At 50.4% G+C, this 19,033-nt stretch overlaps 1 protein-coding gene across 1 annotated transcript in view; it reads left to right on the top strand.

The window, feature by feature from the left end:
- Positions 1–19,033, top strand: part of LOC140410305 (nectin-4-like) — a 149,536-nt gene that overhangs the window by 94,744 nt on the left and 35,759 nt on the right. The window contains exon 5 of the mRNA XM_072498286.1: positions 387–538. Within this exon, the coding sequence (XP_072354387.1) occupies positions 387–538 (152 nt within the window). The remainder of the gene's footprint in view (positions 1–386; positions 539–19,033) is intronic.

The raw sequence follows: 19,033 nt of genomic DNA, 5'->3' as shown, positions 1-19,033 counted from the left end.
TGGGAAGGAGTTTGGGTCTACTGGGATTGTGTACAGTGGGAGTGAATGGGCAGGAGTTTGGGTCTACTGGGATTGTGTTCAGTGTGAGTGAATGGGAAGGAGTTTGGGTCTACTGGGATTGTGTACTCTGGGAGTGAATGGTAAGGGGTTTGGGTCCACTGGGATTGTGTACAGTGGGAGTGAATGGGCAGGAGTTTGGGTCTACTGGGATTGTGTTCAGTGTGAGTGAATGGGAAGGAGTTTGGGTCTACTGGGATTGTGTACTCTGGGAGTGAATGGTAAGGGGTTTGGGTCCATTGAGATTGTGTTCAATGGGTGTGAATGGGAAGGGGTGTTTGCTTGGAAAGCTGTTTTCACATTACTGCTCTCTTGCTAATACCCTTTAGAATGGAAGGTTCCTTGCCTAATAACAGCCTACCACAGGGGAACAAACTGATGTTTCGTGGCTCACTTTCCATCAAAGATGCTGGAACCTATGTCTGTGAAGCAACAAATAAGATTGGGAGCAGAACGGCGCAAATCAGTGTTAAAGTAACCGGTGAGTTCCCGAATTTAATTCCTCCAATTCCTTCAGAGACCGGGAATCAATCCGTCGGAAAATTGTTGCAGCATTTGTCCTGGGAGTGTTTGATGGGGACAGTGTAGAGGGAGCTTTACTCTGTATCTAACCCCGTGCTGTCCATATCCTGGGAGTGTTTGATGGGGACAGTGCAGAGGGAGCTTTACTCTCTATCTAATCCCATGCTGTACCTGTCCTGGAGTGTTTGATGGGGACAGTGTAGTGGGAGCTTTACTCTGTTTCTAACCCCGTGCTGTACCTGTCCTAGGAGTGTTTGATGGAGACAGGTTAGAGCGAGATTTACTCTGTATCTAACTCCGTGCTGTACCTGTCCTGGGAGTGTTTGATGGGGACAGTGTAGAGGAGCTTTACTCTGTATCTAACCCCGTGCTGTACCTGCCCTGGGAGAGTTTGATGGGGACAGTGTAGAGGGAGATTTACTCTGTATCTAACCCCGTGCTGTACCTGTCCTGGGAGTGTTTGATGGGGACAGTGTAGTGGGAGCTTTACTCTGTATCTAACCCCGTGCTGTACCTGTCCTGGGAGAGTTTGATGGGGACAGTGTAGAGGGAGATTTACTCTGTATCTAACCCCGTGCTGTACCTGTCCTCGGAGTGTTTGATGGGGACAGTGTAGTGGGAGCTTTACTCTGTATCTAACCCCGTGCTGTACCTGTCTTGGGAGTGTTTGATGGGGACAGTGTAGAGGGAGCTTTACTCTGTATCGAACCCCAGCTGTCCCTGTCCTGGGAGTGTTTGATGGGGACAGCATAGTGGGAGCTTTACTATGTATCTAACCCCGTGCTGTACCTGTCTTGGGAGTGTTTGATGGGGATCGTGTAGAGGGATCTTTACTCTGTATCTAACCCCGTGCTGTACCTGTCCTGGGAGTGTTTGATGTGGACAGTGTCGAGGGAGCTTTACTCTGTATCTAACCCCGTGCTGTACCTGTCCAGGGAGTGTTTGATGGGGACTGTGTAGAGGGAGCTTTACTCTGTATCTAACCCAGTGCTGTATCTGTCCTGGGAGTGTTTGATGGGGACAGTATAGAGGGAGCTTTACTCTGTATCTAACACCGTGCTGTACCTGTCCTGGGAGTTTTTGATGGGGACAGTGTAGAGGGAGCTTTACTCTGTATCTAACCCCGTGCTGTACCTGTCCTGGGAGTGTTTGATGCAGACAGTGTAGAGGGAGCTTTACTCTGTTCATAACCCAGTGCTGTATCTGTCCTGGGAGAGTTAGATGAGGACAGTGTAGTGGGAGCTTTACTCTGTATCTAACCCCGTGCTGTACCTGTCCTGGGAGAGTTTGATGGGGACAGTGTAGAGGGAGATTTACTCTGTATCTAACCCCGTGCTGTACCTGTCCTCGGAATGTTTGATGGGGACAGTGTAGTGGGAGCTTTACTCTGTATCTAACCCCGTCCTGTACCTGTCTTGGGAGTGTTTGATGGGGACAGTGTAGAGGGAGCTTTACTCTGTATCGAACCCCAGCTGTCCCTGTCCTGGGAGTGTTTGATGGGGACAGCATAGTGGGAGCTTTACTATGTATCTAACCCCGTGCTGTACCTGTCTTGGGAGTGTTTGATGGGGATCGTGTAGAGGGATCTTTACTCTGTATCTAACCCCGTGCTGTACCTGTCCTGGGAGTGTTTGATGTGGACAGTGTCGAGGGAGCTTTACTCTGTATCTAACCCCGTGCTGTACCTGTCCAGGGAGTGTTTGATGGGGACTGTGTAGAGGGAGCTTTACTCTGTATCTAACCCAGTGCTGTATCTGTCCTGGGAGTGTTTGATGGGGACAGTATAGAGGGAGCTTTACTCTGTATCTAACACCGTGCTGTACCTGTCCTGGGAGTTTTTGATGGGGACAGTGTAGAGGGAGCTTTACTCTGTATCTAACCCCGTGCTGTACCTGTCCTGGGAGTGTTTGATGCAGACAGTGTAGAGGGAGCTTTACTCTGTTCATAACCCAGTGCTGTATCTGTCCTGGGAGAGTTAGATGAGGACAGTGTAGAGGGAGCTTTACTCTGTATCTAACCCCGTGCTGTATCTGTCCTGGGAGTGTTTGATGGGGACAGTGTAGAGGGAGCTTTACTCTGTATCTAACCCCGTGCTGTACCTGTCCTGGGAGAGTTTGATGGGGACAGTGGTGCGGGAGCTTTACTCTGTATCGATCCCCGTGCTGTACCAGTCCTGGGAGTGTTTGATGGGGACAGTGTAGAGGGAGCTATACTCTGTATCTAACGCGGTGCTGTACCTGTCCTGGGAGTGTTTGATGAGGACTGTGTAGCGTGAGCTTTACTCTGTATCTAACTACATGCTGTACCTGTCATGGGAGTGTTTGATGGCGACAGTGTAGAGGGAGCTTTACTCTGTATCTAACTCCGTGCTGTACCTGTTATGGGGGTGTTTGATGGGGATAGTGTAGAGGGAGATTTACTCTGTATCTAACCCCGTGCTGTACCTGTCCTGGGAGTGTTTGATGGGGACAGTGTAGAGGGAGCTTTACTCTGTATCTAACCCCGTGCTGTACCTGTCCTGGGAGTGTTTGATGGGGAAAGTGTAGAGGGAGCTTTACTTTGTATCTAACCCCGTGCTGTACCTGTCCTGGGAGTGTTTCATGGGGACAGTGTAGAGGTAGCTTAACTCTCTATCTAACACCGTGCTGTACCTGTCCTGGGAGTGTTTGATGGGGACAGTGTAGAGGTAGCTTAACTCTGTATCTAACCCCATGTTGTACCTGTCCTGGGAGTGTTTGATGCGGACAGTGTAGCGGGAGCTTTACTCTGTATCTAACCCCGTGCTGTACCTGTCCTGGGAGTGTTTAATGGGGACAGTGTAGAGGGACCTTTACTCTGTATCTAACACCGTGCTGTACTTGTCCTGGGAGTGTTTGATGGGAACAGTGTAGAGGTAGCTTAACTCTGTATCTCACCATGTGCTGTCCCTGTCCTGGGAGTGTTTGATGGGGACAGTGTAGAGGGAGCTTTACTCTATATCTAACCCCATGCTGTATCTGTCCTGGGAGTGTTTGATGGGGACAGTGTAGACGTAGCTTAATTCTGTATCTAACGCCATGTTGTACGTGTCCTGGGAGTGTTTGATGGGGACAGTATAGTGGTAGCTTTACTCTGTATCTAACCCCGTGCTGTTCCTGCGCTGGGAGTGTTTGATGGGACAGTGTAGAGGGGGTTTTACTCTGTATCTAACCCTGTGCTGAACCTGTCCTGGGAGTGTTTGATGGGGACAGTGTAGAGGGAGCTTTACTCTTTATCTAACTTCGTGCTGTACCTGTCCTGGGAGTGTTTGATGGGGACAGTGTAGAGGGAGCTTTGCTCTGTATCTGACCCCGTGCTGTACCTGTCCTGGGAGTGTTTGATGGGGACAGTGTAGAGGGAGCTTTACTCTGTATCTAACCCCGCGATGTACCTGTCCTGGGAGTGTTTGATGGGGACAGTGTAGAGGGAGCTTTACTCTGTATCTAACCCCGTGCTGTACCTGTCCTGGGAGTGTTTGATGGGGACAGTGTAGAGGGAGCTTTACTCTGTATCTAACCCGTGCTGTACCTATCCTGGGAGTGTTTGATGGCGACAGTGTAGAGGGAGCTTTACTCTGAATCTAACCACGTGCTGTACCTGTACTGGGAGTGTTTGATGGGGACAGTGTAGAGGGAGCTTTACTCTGTAACTAACCCCGTGCTGTACCTGTCCTGGCAGTGTTTGATGGGGACAGTGTAGAGGGAGCTTTACTCTGTATCTAACCCCGTGCTGTACCTGTCCTGGGAGTGTTTGATGAGGACAGTGTAGAGGGAGCTTTACTCTGTTCATAACCCCGTGCTGTATCTGTCCTGGGAGTGTTTGATGGGGACAGTGTAGAGGGAGCTTTACTCTGTATCTAACCCCGTGCTGTACCTGTCCTGGGAGTGTTTGATGGAGACAGTGTAGAGGGAGCTTTACTCTGTATCTAACCCCATGCTGTACCTGTCCTGGGAGTTTTTGATGGGGACAGTGTAGAGGGAGCTTTACTCTGTATCTAACCCCGTGCTGTACCTGTCCTGGGAGTGTTTGATGGAGACAGGTTAGAGGGAATTTTACTCTGTTCATAACCCCGTGCTGTATCTGTCCTGGGAGTGTTAGATGAGGACAGTGTACAGGGAGCTTTACTCTGTATCTAACCATGTGCTGTATCTGTCCTGGGAGTGTTTGAAGGGGACAGTGTAGCGGGAGCTTTACTCTGTATCTAACTCCGTGCTGTACCTGTCATGGGAATGTTTGATGGGGACAGTGTAGAGGGAGATTTACTCTGTATCTAACCCCGTGCTGTACCTGTCCTGGGAGTGTTTATGGGGACAGTGTAGAGGGAGCTTTACTCTGTATCTAACCCCGTGCTGTACCTGTCCTGGGAGTGTTTATGGGGACAGTGTAGAGGGAGCTTTACTCTGTATCTAACCCCGTGCTGTAGCTGTCCTGGGAGTGTTTGAGGGGGAAAGTGTAGAGGGAGCTTTACTTTGTATCTAACCCCGTGCTGTACCTGTCCTGGGAATGTTTCATGCGGACAGTGTAGAGGTAGCTTAACTCTGTATCTAACCCCATGTTGTACCTGGCCTGGGAGTGTTTGATGGGGACAGTGTAGCGGGAGGTTTACTCTGTATCTAACCCCGTGCTGTGCCTGTCCTGGGAGTGTTTGATGGGGATAGTCTAGAGGGAGCTTTACTCTTTATCTAACTTCGTGCTGTACCTGTCCTGGGAGTGTTTGATGGGGACAGTGTAGAGGGAGCTTTGCTCTGTATCTGACCCCGTGCTGTACCTGTCCTGGGAGTGTTTGATGGGGACAGTGTAGAGGGAGCTTTACTCTGTATCTAACCCCGCGCAGTACCTGTCCTGGGAGTGTTTGATGGGGACAGTGTAGAGGGAGCTTTACTCTGTATCTAACCCCGCGCTGTACCTGTCCTGGGAGTGTTTGATGGGGACAGTGTAGAGGGAGCTTTACTCTGTATCTAACCCCGTGCTGTTCCTGTCCTGGGAGTGTTTGATGGGGACAGTGTAGAGGGAGCTTTACGCTGTATCTAACCCGTGCTGTACCTGTCCTGGGAGTGTTTGATGGCGACAGTGTAGAGGGAGCTTTACTCTGAATCTAACCCCGTGCTGTACCTGTCCTGGGAGTGTTTGATGGGGACATTGTAGAGGGAGCTTTAATCTGTAACTAACCCCATGCTGTACCTGTCCTGGCAGTGTTTGATGGGGACAGTGTAGAGGGAGCTTTACTCTGTATCTAACCCCATGCTGTACCTGTCCTGGGAGTGTTTGATGAGGACAGTGTAGAGGGAGCTTTACTCTGTTCATAACCCCATGCGGTATCTGTCCTGGGAGTGTTTGATGGGGACAGTGTAGAGGGAGCTTTACTCTGTATCTAACCCCGTGCTGTACCTGTCCTGGGAGTGTTTGATGGAGACAGTGTAGAGGGATCTTTACTCTGTTCATAACCCCGTGCTGTATCTGTCCTGGGAGTGTTAGATGAGGACAGTGTACAGGGAGCTTTACTCTGTATCTAACCCCGTGCTGTATCTCTCCTGGGAGTGTTTGATGGGGACAGTGTAGAGGGTGCTTTACTCTGTATCTAACCCCGTGCTGTACCTGTCCTGGGAGTGTTTGATGGGGACAGTGTAGAGGGAGCTTTACTCTGTATCTAACCCGTGCTGTACCTGTCCTGGGAGTGTTTGATGGGGACAGTGTAGAGGGAGCTTTACTCTGAATCTAACCCCATCTTGTACCTGTCCTGGGAGTGTTTGATTGAGACAGTGTAGAGGGAGCTTTACTCTGTATCTAACCCCGTGCTGTACCTGTCCTGGGAGTGTTTGATGGAGACAGTGTAGAGGGAGCTTTACTCTGTATCTAACCCCGTGCTGTACCTGTCCTGGGAGTGTTTGATGGAGACAGTGTAGAGGGATCTTTACTCTGTTCATAACCCCGTGCTGTATCTGTCCTGGGAGTGTTAGATGAGGACAGTGTACAGGGAGCTTTACTCTGTATCTAACCCCGTGCTGTATCTGTCCTGGGAGTGTTTGATGGGGACAGTGTAGAGGGTGCTTTACTCTGTATCTAACCCCGTGCTGTACCTGTCCTGGGAGTGTTTGATGGGGACAGTGTAGAGGGAGCTTTACTCTGTATCTAACCCGTGCTGTACCTGTCCTGGGAGTGTTTGATGGGGACAGTGTAGAGGGAGCTTTACTCTGAATCTAACCCCATCTTGTACCTGTCCTGGGAGTGTTTGATGGGGTCAGTGTAGAGGGAGCTTTACTCTGTAACTAACCCCGTGCTGTACCTGTCCTGGCAGTGTTTGATGGGGACAGTGTAGAGGGAGCTTTGCTCTGTATCTAACCCCGTGCTGTACCTGTCCTGGAAATGTTTGATGAGGACAGTGTAGAGGGAGCTTTACTCTGTTCATAACCCCGTGCTGTATCTGTCCTGGGAGTGTTTGATGGAGACAGTGTAGAGGGAGCTTTAATCTGTATCTAACCCCGTGCTGTACCTGTCCTGGGAGTGTTTGATGGAGACAGTGTAGAGGGAGCTTTACTCTGTATCTACCCCCATCCTGTACCTGTCCTGGGACTTTTTGATGGGGACAGTGTAGAGGGAGCTTTACTCTGTATCTAACCCCGTGCTGTACCTGTCCTGGGAGTGTTTGATGGAGACAGTGTAGAGGGAGCTTTACTCTGTTCATAACCCCGTGCTGTACCTGTCCTGGGAGTGTTAGATGAGGACAGTGTACAGGGAGCTTTACTCTGTATCTTACCCCGTGCTGTACCTGTCCTGGGAATGTTTAATGGGGACAGTGTAGAGGGAGCTTTACTCTGTATCTAACCCGGTGCTGTACCTGTCCTGGGAGTGTTTGATGAGGACTGTGTAGCGGGAGCTTTACTCTGTAACTAACTCCGTGCTGTACCTGTCCTGGGAGTGTTTGATGGGGACAGTGTAGAGGGAGCTTTACTCTGTATCTAACTCCGTGCTGTACCTGTCATGGGAGTGTTTGATGGGGACAGTGCAGAGGGAGATTTACTCTGAATCTAACCCCGTGCTGTACCTGTCCTGGGAGTGTTTGATGGGGACAGTGTAGAGGGAGCTTTACTCTGTCGCAAACCCCGTGCTGTACCTGTCCTGGGAGTGTTTGATGGGGACAGTGTAGACGTAGCTTAACTCTGTATCTAACCCCATGTTGTACCTGTCCTTGGTGTGTTTGATGGGGACAGTGTAGAGGGAGCTTTACTCTGTATCTAACCCCGCGCTGTACCTGTCCTGGGAGTGTTTGATTGGGACAGTGTGGAGGGAGCTTTACTCTGTATCTAACCCCGTGATGTACCTGTCCTGGGGGTGTTTGATGGGGACAGTGTTGAGGGAGCTTTACTCTGTATCTAACCCGTGCTGTACCTGTCCTGGGAGTGTTTGATGGGGACAGTGTAGAGGGAGCTTTTCTCTGTCGCAAACCCCGTGCTGTACCTGTCCTGGGAGTGTTTGATGGGGACAGTGTAGACGTAGCTTAACTCTGTATCTAACCCCATGTTGTACCTGTCCTTGGTGTGTTTGATGGGGACAGTGTAGAGGGAGCTTTACTCTGTATCTAACCCCGCGCTGTACCTGTCCTGGGAGTGTTTGATTGGGACAGTGTGGAGGGAGCTTTACTCTGTATCTAACCCCGTGCTGTACCTGTCCTGGGATTGTTTGATGGGGACAGTGTTGAGGGAGCTTTACTCTGTATCTAACCCGTGCTGTACCTGTCCTGGGAGTGTTTGATGGGGACAGTGTAGAGGGAGCTTTACTCTGTATCTAACCCCGTGCTGTACCTGTCCTGGGAGTGTTTGATGGGAACAGTGTAGAGGGAGCTTTACTCTGTATCTTACACCGTGCTGTACCTGTCCTGGGAGTGTTTGATGGGGACAGTGTAGAGGGAGCTTTACTCTGGATCTAACCCCGTGCTGTACCTGTCCTGGGAGTGTTTCATGGGGACAGTGTAGAGGGAGCTTTACTCTGTATCTAACCCCATGCTGTTCTTTTCCTGGGAGTGTTTGATGGGGACAGTGTAGAGGGAGCTTTATGCTGTATCTAAGCCTGTGCTGTACCTATCCTGGGAGTGTTTGATGGGGAAGTGTAGAGAGTGCTTTTCTCTGTAACTTACCACGTGCTGTACATGTCCTGGGGGTGTTTGATGTGGACAGTATAGAGGGAGCTTTACTCTGTATCTAACCCCGTGCTGTACCTGTCCTGGGAGTGTTTGATGAGGACACTGTAGAAGGAGATTTACTCAGCATCAAACCCTGTGCTGTACCTGTCCTGGGAGTGTTTGATGGGGACAGTGTAGAGGGAGCTTTACTCTGTATCTAACCCCGTGCTGTACCTGTCCAGGGAGTGTTTGATGGGGACAGTGCAGTGGGAGCTTTACTCTGTATCTAACCCCGTGCTGTACCTGTCCTGGGAGTGTTTGATGGGGACAGTGTAGAGGGAACTTTACTCTGTATTTCAGCCCATGTATACCTGTCCTGGGAGTGTTTGATGGGGACAGTGTAGAGGGAGCTTTACTCTGTATCTAACCCCGTGCTGTACCTGTCCTGGGAGTGTTTGATGGGGACAGTGTAGAGGGAGCTTTACTCGGTATCTAACCCCGTGCTGTACCTATCCTGGGAGTGTTAGATGGGGACAGTGCAGTGGGAGCTTTACTCTGTATCTAACCCCGTGCTGTACCTGTCCTGGGAGTGTTTGATGGGGACAGTGTAGAGGGAGCTTTACTCTGTATCTAACCCCGTGCTGTACCTGTCCTGGGAGTGTTTGATGGGGACAGTGTAGAGGGAACTTTACTCTGTATTTCAGCCCATGTATACCTGTCCTGGGAGTGTTTGATGGGGACAGTGTAGAGGGAACTTTACTCTGTATTTCAGCCCATGTATACCTGTCCTGGGAGTGTTGAATGGGGACAGTGTAGAGGATGCTGTTGCTCTTATTAGCCTTAGTTTTATTAGCTCTAATTCTGTCACCTTTGCTCACGAGTCGCCAGGTATCTTTCTGATACCGCCACGTGGTTCAAGCTCGAGTTATGATTAATAAGACAGCACACCGCTTAGTAAGATTGAAATCAACGGTCATTTATTATATACAACAATAAATACTTACACAATAATCCTACTTTCTAGACTACTACCTACCACTACAGGCCAATACTTAACCTTTGGGAATGGCCCACCAGGTCAGGGAAACGAATGGCTTATCGAATTGGGTCTGGCCCGCGGGATTCAAAGGCTGATACAGGTCGATGGCTAGGAGTCTCTATCGGGTAGCGATCGCTGGAGTCAAACATACGGTTTCTTGTCGATGGTTCTTGCGAAGGTTGCGAGCAGGAGAAGAAGGGAGAGAAGGGTCGATATGAACTTGGCCCCTTACTTTTATAGTTCCCGGGGGCTTCCTGCCTCTCGGGACGGACCTTGACCCTGAGTCCCAAGTGATTGGACTTGGTCCCAATCACTGGGTTCGATATGCTCCAATAATGGGGCGATTCCTCGATCGGGGGGTGGTCGTTCACCTTTCTTTGTCTCAGCCACTGCTGGCGCCGAGAGGTCTGGATCGGCTTTATGTTGCTAATATGTTGCAATTGTTCCCGGGGATAGCCGATTAAACTGCAGATGTCTGGGTTGATGTGCTGCTAATGGTCGCAGGTATCGATCTGGGCCGACTTCCCCAGAGCCCAATACGCTATTCTGTCTGCAGCTGTCCGTTTGTGCCCTGTTGGCTGCTTTTCCCATCAGCCTTTTCGGTTCGCCATTTTACATCGGGTTTTGGCCAAATTAATCAGGAATCAGCCATTTTAGGTGGCTACTTTCCCTCCTTGTGATCCTAACCCAAAGCGTGAAGGATCACATAGATTTTGTCCTTTCCGTTCCCTGACCGGGGGGGGACACCTCCTACATGGCCACTACTTTGACCCTAGCTATGCACAAACATTTTTACCTAAACAATTCTAAGGGCGCTATGTCAGGCAGGGGCATGCATTTAAAAAATTAAAAAATCTTGGAACCTCTAACTTTACCTAAATACACTATACTCACTAAACATTGCATTATCCTATCTTCCCAAAACACACAACAACAATCATAACATTTAATATACTCTTTCCTGGCTTGGCAGTCAAGCTCAGGATCATACATTTTTTTTTAATGGAAAGTTTTGTACATCTTTTATTTACAGAAAAACGCAAGTGCATGTTCTTTATTATCGTGTTATAGGTTGCGGGGGTCGGGGATCTGGTCATAGCCGAATATAAGGGATCGGATCCGATATACCGGGGTCCGAGCGCGGTACGCTCTCCTTCTCCATTTTCGGAGGCGCATAGTCTGCACGACACAGCAGAGTATTGCCAACGCGAACAGTGCTTCGATCACGTAGGACAGGGAGTACCAGGTTATGGACCTGGCACACCAGGAAGATGTAGTGTCGCTGGTGACTGGGCTCTTGGTACTGCGGGGCAGTGAAACATTAACGGCTGGGGGGGGTTTGGCGTAATGGGGTCCGCGTTCCCGCGCAACCAAATGTCCAATAAAAAGATTTTGATCACGATGAATGAAGTCCTCATGGCTGTCCTCTTTCTTTTTCTTTCTTTGTGTTCTCTGTTTTCTCCGATCCTGGAGCTTCTGGCGTTCTGTAGAAACAAGCAGAGTATCTGTAACTATCTTTGTTTAATATCCGGTATGTTAGTGTGTCTGTCCTTTGGGGCCAATTATTCCCTTATAATTGGTCACTATGTGTGACTCCCTCATTTATTTTTGTCAAAACAAATTTTAGGACACGGCACACTTCCCAATGACGGACCAGTGCTGATTTACCATCCCAATGTTCCAGGATGTAAATAGCAGATGGCAGCAACCTAAAGGTCGCCAAAAAAAACAAAAACTTTTTGAATTGAAAATGTCAAATGAGGTGCGTATGGGCCGCGACGGGTAAGATTTGGGTGGAGTCCCCGGGTAGGACGGCTACCAATGCCGTATCTCCCCTACCCGAGCGTGTTTGACCAACGGGGGGGTCCCCAGGCAGCGCGGGTCTCACGCCGTTTCTCCACTGCCTGAGCAACCGACAAGAACGGGCACAAATGTAGTCATCGTGGTGGGACTGCCGTAGTGATTCTATCCTTGAATCAGAAGAGCAGTTACGATCGGGCGTCTGATACCCGAACAGGTATCTGCAGATAAGCTAGTTCCGCTGAACAAGTGTCTGGCCGCGGTGGGTGTCTGTGGGAAAGAGCTCAGAAGTTTCAGGTGAATGGGTGTGTGACAGTGAGAAACATTCTCCTGTCGGACGAACAACACTTAAACAAACGTACGAACAACATGAAACATTCTGCAGGTTCCATCAGGAAGAGACAACACTTTCCCAAGCGTTTCCTTTAAACATCATGTGGACACCTCAGTTCTCGGTTGCGAACAGGGTCACAAAGGGGTTGGCGGTTTGGGAGTCAGACCCGAGGTCGTCACCTTCTCCCGGGTACCAAACTCTGGAGTGGATTAATGTTGAGAGGGCTGTGTGGTGTGAGTTGGGGTCGCTCTCGTCGTTGCGGACGAGTCTGTAGGAATTGTCGCGGTGCCAATGGATTGGGTCGAGTTGTGTGGGGACAAAGTCGGGGTCGTCCGTGTGGTTCGGTGGTCGGTGGTGGGGTTTGTTTAGAAAAGTGATCAGGAAGGGATCACTGGGAACGTAGTCGGAGTCGCTGGGTGTGGGTCCGGTTGCATGGGGATAGTAGGGAGGCGCGCTGTGGCCATCGTCCGAGTCACAGTCGCTGTCTCTGCTGCTGCAGTCTGTGGGCGTTCCGGGGCGGGGTGTATATTTTGGGGGTGGAGTCGAGGTCGAGTCCGTGGCTGGGCTGGAGGTGGTGGGGGTTGGTCGGGTTACATTGGCTGTGGGCGGGGTGTGGTCTGCTGCGTCAAGCATGACGTGATGTGCGTGGTTTGACTGTGTTCCATAAACCTTCAACTGGTTTATATGAAACCACGCAGTCTTACCATTGGGGTATTTTATTTTGTATACTGATGGGCTTACTTTATCCGCAATGGAGTACGGACCCGAGTATTTCGGAGACAGTAATGTGCTGGGGTTATATACAGACAGCATCACTTGCTGTCCGCTGGACCATTTTTCTGAGGGTGGTTTTTAGGGACCGATTCATGCGCTCCACTAAACCGCTCGACTGAGGGTGGTACGCAATGTGAAATTTTTGGGTAATGCCAAATATCGTGAGGACGTTCTGCATGACCCGTCCCGTAAAATGAGAACCGTGGTCCGATTCAATACTGCGGGGGAGTCCCCATCTTGTAAAGATGTGGTGGGTTAGGATCTTGGCTGTGGTTTTCGCGGTGTTGGTGCGGGCCGGAAATGCTTCCACCCACTTTGTAAACGTGTCTATGACCACCAGTACATATTTATAGCCATTCCTGCAAGGGGGCAATGGACCTATAAAATCGATCTGGAGGTTAGTCCAGGGGCCGTTAACGGGTCGGGTGTGGCTGACTGAGCCTTTTTGGCATATCTATCGGGGTTATTCTGCGCACAGATAAGGCAATTCTCAATGTAATGGGATACATCTTCCTTGAGATTTGGCCACCAACAAAGCTGTTTGAGGTGGGCTGTGGTGGGATCGATTCCCTGGTGTCCATGACCATCATGGAATAAACAAATCACTTGGTTCCTATCCTGCTCAGGAACTACATAAAGGGTGTCCTTTAACACCACACCGTCATGTGTGGTCAGTGTATTTCTGAACCTCTCGTATGAGGCTGGAAACTTCCCTTTCACGATCTCAATGAGAGCGCTATCCTGCTTCTGGGCCTCGACTAGATCCTCGATCCTAGTCTGTGTGACCTGAACTGCACTCACTGGCGCACTCACTGGCGCACTCACTGGGGCGCTCTCGGGGGGCTTCCAAAAGTACCCATGCCTGGATCCTGCCTTAGCCAGCGCGTCGGCTTTTACATTTCCAGGGGGGGAGGAACGATGGTGGCTGCGGACTTTTATCATGCCAAAAGTCCTGTCCTTGGCTTTTTGCAAAATATGGCGGAGTAATGCGGCTGAGGGGAGGGGTTTCCCATCCGCGGAAACAAATCCTCTTGTTTCCCAGAGGGGCAGAAATTCTGTGAGGCTGTTGCAGACATAGAGGCTGTCTGAATATATGTCTGCTGGGCTGGGGAAGGAATCTGGGTGCTCTACAATGTAGGCGATGGCCGCAAGCTCTGCTGCCTGCACGCCTAAGTGCCCGGGCAATTTTAATGCGATTTCCCCGAGGGCGCGTCCCTGCGCGTCCTCCACATAAATCCCGCAACCTGTTATGCGTTGCCCATCTAAGTCTGTGGAAGATCCATCCACATAAATCCTGATGGGGTCACACGTGTCCGGGTGAGGGGGGCTCTGAGATGAATTTGATATTTTCCTGGGGGGTGTTCTTGCTACAAAGGGGCCTGTATTGTGGAGTGGAGAGATGATTTCACACTCATGGGGGGTTCCGGGGTATTGTAGATTGTCCGCTAAGTATGTGTGAGTCTTTGTCCGTTTTACTGTGATGTCCCGTCCCTGCAAGAGACGGGTCCACCTGGCAGCGCGGATTTGGCTGACGGTACTGTCCTTAAGTCGTCCGTCCAGTAAAAGTTGTGTGGGGGTGTGCCCGGTCAAAATGGTGATGGGGTTCAGTCCGGTAATGTAGGAAAAGTACTGGACTGCCCAGAAAACTGCGAGCAGGTGCCTCTCACAGGCTGAAAATCCCTGCTCCACAGCATCTAAAATCCGGGAGGCATAAGCCACGGGTCTTAGCTGGTCATGCCGTTCCTGTAGGAGCACGGCTGAAAGGGTGCGGTCTGTGGTCGCTACCTCTATAGCGTAAGGGGAAAGCGGGTCAGGAACTTGTAGTGCGGGGGCGGCTATGAGTGCCTGTTTTAGTGATTCCACAGCCTCCGTATGCTGCGGAAGCAATTCTCAGGGGGCTCCTTTCTTTAGGAGGTCTGAGAGGGGCGCTGCCTTGCTGGCGAAACCATCAATGTGGTTTCGGCAGTAGCCAACCAGTCCTAAAAACGACCGGAGGGCTGAAACGTTCTGGGGAAGGGGCAATTTAGCGATCGAGTCAATTCTTTTGTGCTCGATCTCGCGTTTGCCGTGTGTGATAATAGTACCCAAATATACCACTTTCTCTTCCAAAATCTGGGCCTTTTTGGGGTTGACGTTACATCCAATTGAATGTAATAATTCCAGGAGTTCGGACAGAAGCTCAATGTGCTCTTCCTTTGTGTCTGTCTGCAGTAGTAGATCATCTACGTACTGTACCAGACATTCGGGGCGAGAAAGTTTTACGAGTCCATTTGCCAGATGTCGGTGGAAAATGGAGGGGGAGTTGTGGAATCCTTGTGGCAGGCATGTCCACGTGTACTGCTGCGCTCTGAAAGTGAAGGCAAATTTATACTGGCACGCCTTTGCCAATGGAACAGACCAGAATCCATTACTGACGTCCAAAACCGTAAAATATCGGACATGGAGTCCCTGTTTGAGCATGGTCTCGGGACTTGTTGCTACGGTGGGGGCTGCTGCGGGGGTGACTTTATTGAGTTCCCGATAATCAATGGTCAGTCGCCATGATCCGTCGGGCTTTCTCACTGGCCAAATCGGGCATTATTAGTTGAGGCTACTGATCTTAGTACGCCCTGCTCTAATAAGCTGTCAATAACTTTTAGGATTTCTCCCTCTGCTTCTAGGGGGAATCCGTACTGTTTTGGGGGTCTAGGGTCCGGTCCTGTTATTTGCACGGAGCCAGTCATCCGTCCACAGTCGTGCTTGTGGGTCGCGAATGCTGCCCTGTTCTTTTGCAGGACTGCCCTAACCTGTCGGTCCGTGCTAAGTGTGGTGGGGTTGAACCAAAACTCGCCCACTGCGCTAATTTTGTTCATGTAGTCCCCTATGGTGAGCACTTCGGGGGCTCTAGCGGATTTCGCCATCTTCCAGACACACTGGTTGACTGGGTCGAATGATAGGTGGTGGGAATTCATAAAGTCGATTCCCAGAATGTGTTCTGCTGTGTGGGGCAGGTCGACTAAAACTACAGGGTGCTTGGTGGTACTGTTTCCTATTTGGATGGGTACAGGGGCTGTGATGTGTCCCTGCTGTGAGTGGCCTGTAAAGCCGCTGAGGGTGATAGTGGCTGTAGTGGGCCACGTGTCCTGACCAAGAGTGGAGGAATTTAAGGTGGTGCGGGACCCTCCTGTGTCCCAAAGAAACTCGATAGGCTGTCCCTAAATTTTCGCTGCGACTACAGGGCGTCCTGACCTATCCCAAAGGGTGTCACAGACCCAACTGGGGGAGCCTGTACACCGTCAGTCCATTTCGGTCAAGTCCGTCTGATCCGAACGGGCGCTAACGCTATGGATGGGCTCTGTCTTTTTCCTACTGAGAGTGCCTGTCTGTTGGGCTCTCTGTGGCTTTTTAGGGGCATTGCACTCTTTGGCAAAATGTCCCAACTGTCCGCAGTTGTAACATTCTTGCGGTTTTTCTGGGGGGCTGCTCTTTCCCTCATTTACCCAGGCAGGGTTGTGGAGAGTGGTTCTTACTGCCTGCATGTCTGCGGCGGCTTGCTTTTCCTCGGGGGTTTTAGCGGCGGGTTTATTGTGAGCAGACTGTTCCCAAACGCGGGGCAATCTTTTTACCATCCACTTCTCGTTATGAGCCTCCTCCGAGGGGTCATAACTATTGCAGGCATTCTGTCCTGCCTCTGTGGCATGGGAGATAAGGGTGCGGGTCCATTTGGCCAGGGGACAAATGGGCACGGTCTACGTCTCCGAAAACGGCTTCAAAGTGAATCCACAGGCGTCCTGCGAACGCTGTGGGATGCTCCGACTTCTTCTGCCTACACTTATTTAGGCCATCTACGGGGTTACCCCGGTTATACCCGATCGCATCCAGGATCGCGGTATGCATTTCTGCAAGGGTGCCTCCTCCTACGTTCTGTGTGTCGGGAAGGGCTGCTGCGACCGATGGGTCTAAGCTGAGGACCGTGAGCTTTACCTGCTCTTTCTCATCCAGGCCGTACATGGTCGCCTGGTGTTTGACGGTGGCAAAGAAATGGTGGGGGTCTGAAGCGGGGAGGAACGGTGTGATTTTCGCACACGCGTCCCGTAATTGGGTCACTGTTAGGGGGGTGGAATATAGAAATTCCGCCTCGTCCGATGTGGCTGTGCGGTGGGTGGTGACTGGGTTCATGGGAGCCTGAACTTCCTGCTGTGTGGGGGGTGGGGTGCTTTTCTCCTTTGGGGCTTTCCCTGTGCACATGTTCCCTGAATATATCTCTGTGCTGTTACCTGTAATTCTTCCCAATCAGGGCCATCTTCTTGGTCTAGCTTTTCCCCAAAGGTTTCCTGAAATCCCTTTTGGACAGAAAGCAGTGATTGCAGGTCTGCAGTTTGCTTTCGGCACTTTGCATGGTCTATGGTACTCTGCCTTTGTTCTGTAGTTGCAGCATGGAGCGCTCTCAAGGCTGCCTTGAGATCACTACATTGTTTTTGTAGCGTCTCCACCTGCTTCTCTGTTTCCTTCTTTACCAGGACTGCACGCTGCGTGTCCTGATAAGCCTTTTCGTGCTGGGACTGGAAACTACTCAAATGCGCCAGACAAGACTGGTGACCCCGTTTGGCGTCAGCCACCTCTTCGTCCTTTGCTGCTAATTTCCTCCTTAATTCCAGGTTCTCTTTCTCAACATCGCTCACATCGACTTTACTCATACGATGTATGCCCTCTACCTCTTTGCGGAGCGTCCTGACGACCTCCTCTGTGCCTCGCAATTGTGCCAGACAGGACACAATTACCATCGGCTCGCGTGCTTTTGCTAAGCTCTTTTTATGGATCTCACTCAGGTTCTCCCACCAAGTATGCCCTATACTTCCGGGACCTGAATCATCATTATTGCAGAAATCATTCCACATGGGCCATGCTTTGCCCTTGAGATATTTACGAATTTCCTCTTCCCAAGTGGGACACTGTCACACTCTACTGCTGCTGGTCGCTGCGACCGCAAAGTCCTCGGGGTTCATGAGGCGCTGCATTGCCTGCATGGCCATCTTTCCTATCCGCTTGCTTCGTTTAAATTTGGAACAGGGGGCTAAGGCGGTGTTGTAATTGCGGGTACGGCTTGCGCTAATTTCCGAAAATACAGACTTCCAACAGTTTTGACGCAACAAAAATCTATCAGTTTTACCTTATAGCCCTGTTAGTTACGCATGCATACACACACTTCCGAATTATGACTATTAATCAGAACTGCTTGAACACTTGTGGTTTTTTTTGTTTCCAATTGGATTCTAATTCAAAATTTCTTAGGTTCTCCCGGAGTGGTTTTCCACTTCTAGATCGGGTCCCACCAGAGTCGCCAAAATGTTGCCCGTTTTAGCCTTAGTTTTATTAGCTCTAATTCTGTCACCTTTGCTCACGAGTCGCCAGGTATCTTTCTGATACCGCCACGTGGTTCAAGTCCAAGTAATGATTAATAAGACAGCACACCGCTTAGTAAAAGTTAAATCAACGCTCATTTATTATATACAGCAATAAATACTTCTACAATAATCCTACTTTCTAGACTACTACCTACCACTACAGGCCAATACTTAACTTTAGGAATGGCCCACCAGGTCAGGGAAACGAATGGCTTATTGAATTGGGTCTGGCCCGCGGGATTCAAAGGCTGATACAGGTCGATGGCTAGGAGTTTCTATCGAGTAGCGATCGCTGGAGTCAAACTTACGGTTTCTTGTCGATGGTTCTTGCGAAGGTTGCGAGCAGGAGAAGAAGGGAGAGAAGGGTCGATCTGAACTTGGCCCCTATTTTTATAGGTCCCAGGAGCTTCCCGCCTCTCGGGTCGGACCTTGTACCTGGTTCCAAGTGATTGGACTTGGTCCCAATCACTGGGTTCGATATGCTCCAATAATGGAGCGATTCCACGATCGGGGGGTGGTCGTTCACCTCTCTTTGTTTCGGCCACTGCTGGCGCCGACAGGTCTGGCCCGGCATTCAATTGCTAATATGTTGCAATTGTTCCCGGGGATAGCCGATTAAACTGCGGATGTCTGGGTTGATGTGCTGCTAATGGTCGCAGGTATCGATCTGGGCCGACTTCCCCAGAGCCCAATACGCTATTCTGTCTGCAGCTGTCCGTTTGTGTCCTGTTGGCTGCTTTTCCCATCAGCCTTTTCGGTTCGCCATTTTACATCGGGTTTTGGCCAAATTAATCGGGAATCAGCCATTTTAGGTGGCTACAGTGCTTTACTCTATATCTATGCCTGTGCTGTACCTGTCCTGGGAGTGTTGGATGGGGACAGTGTCGAGGGAGCTTTACTCTGTATCCAACCCCGTGCTGTACCTGTCCTGGGAGTGTTTGATGGGGACAGTGTAGAAGGAACTTTACTCTGTATCTAACACCGTGCTG

The sequence above is a fragment of the Scyliorhinus torazame genome, chromosome 4, assembly GCF_047496885.1.
Source record: "Scyliorhinus torazame isolate Kashiwa2021f chromosome 4, sScyTor2.1, whole genome shotgun sequence".
Classification (NCBI taxonomy): Eukaryota; Metazoa; Chordata; class Chondrichthyes; order Carcharhiniformes; family Scyliorhinidae; genus Scyliorhinus; species Scyliorhinus torazame.
The sequence above is the reverse complement of the archived record's forward strand: the minus strand, read 5'-3'. Positions and strand labels throughout refer to the sequence as shown.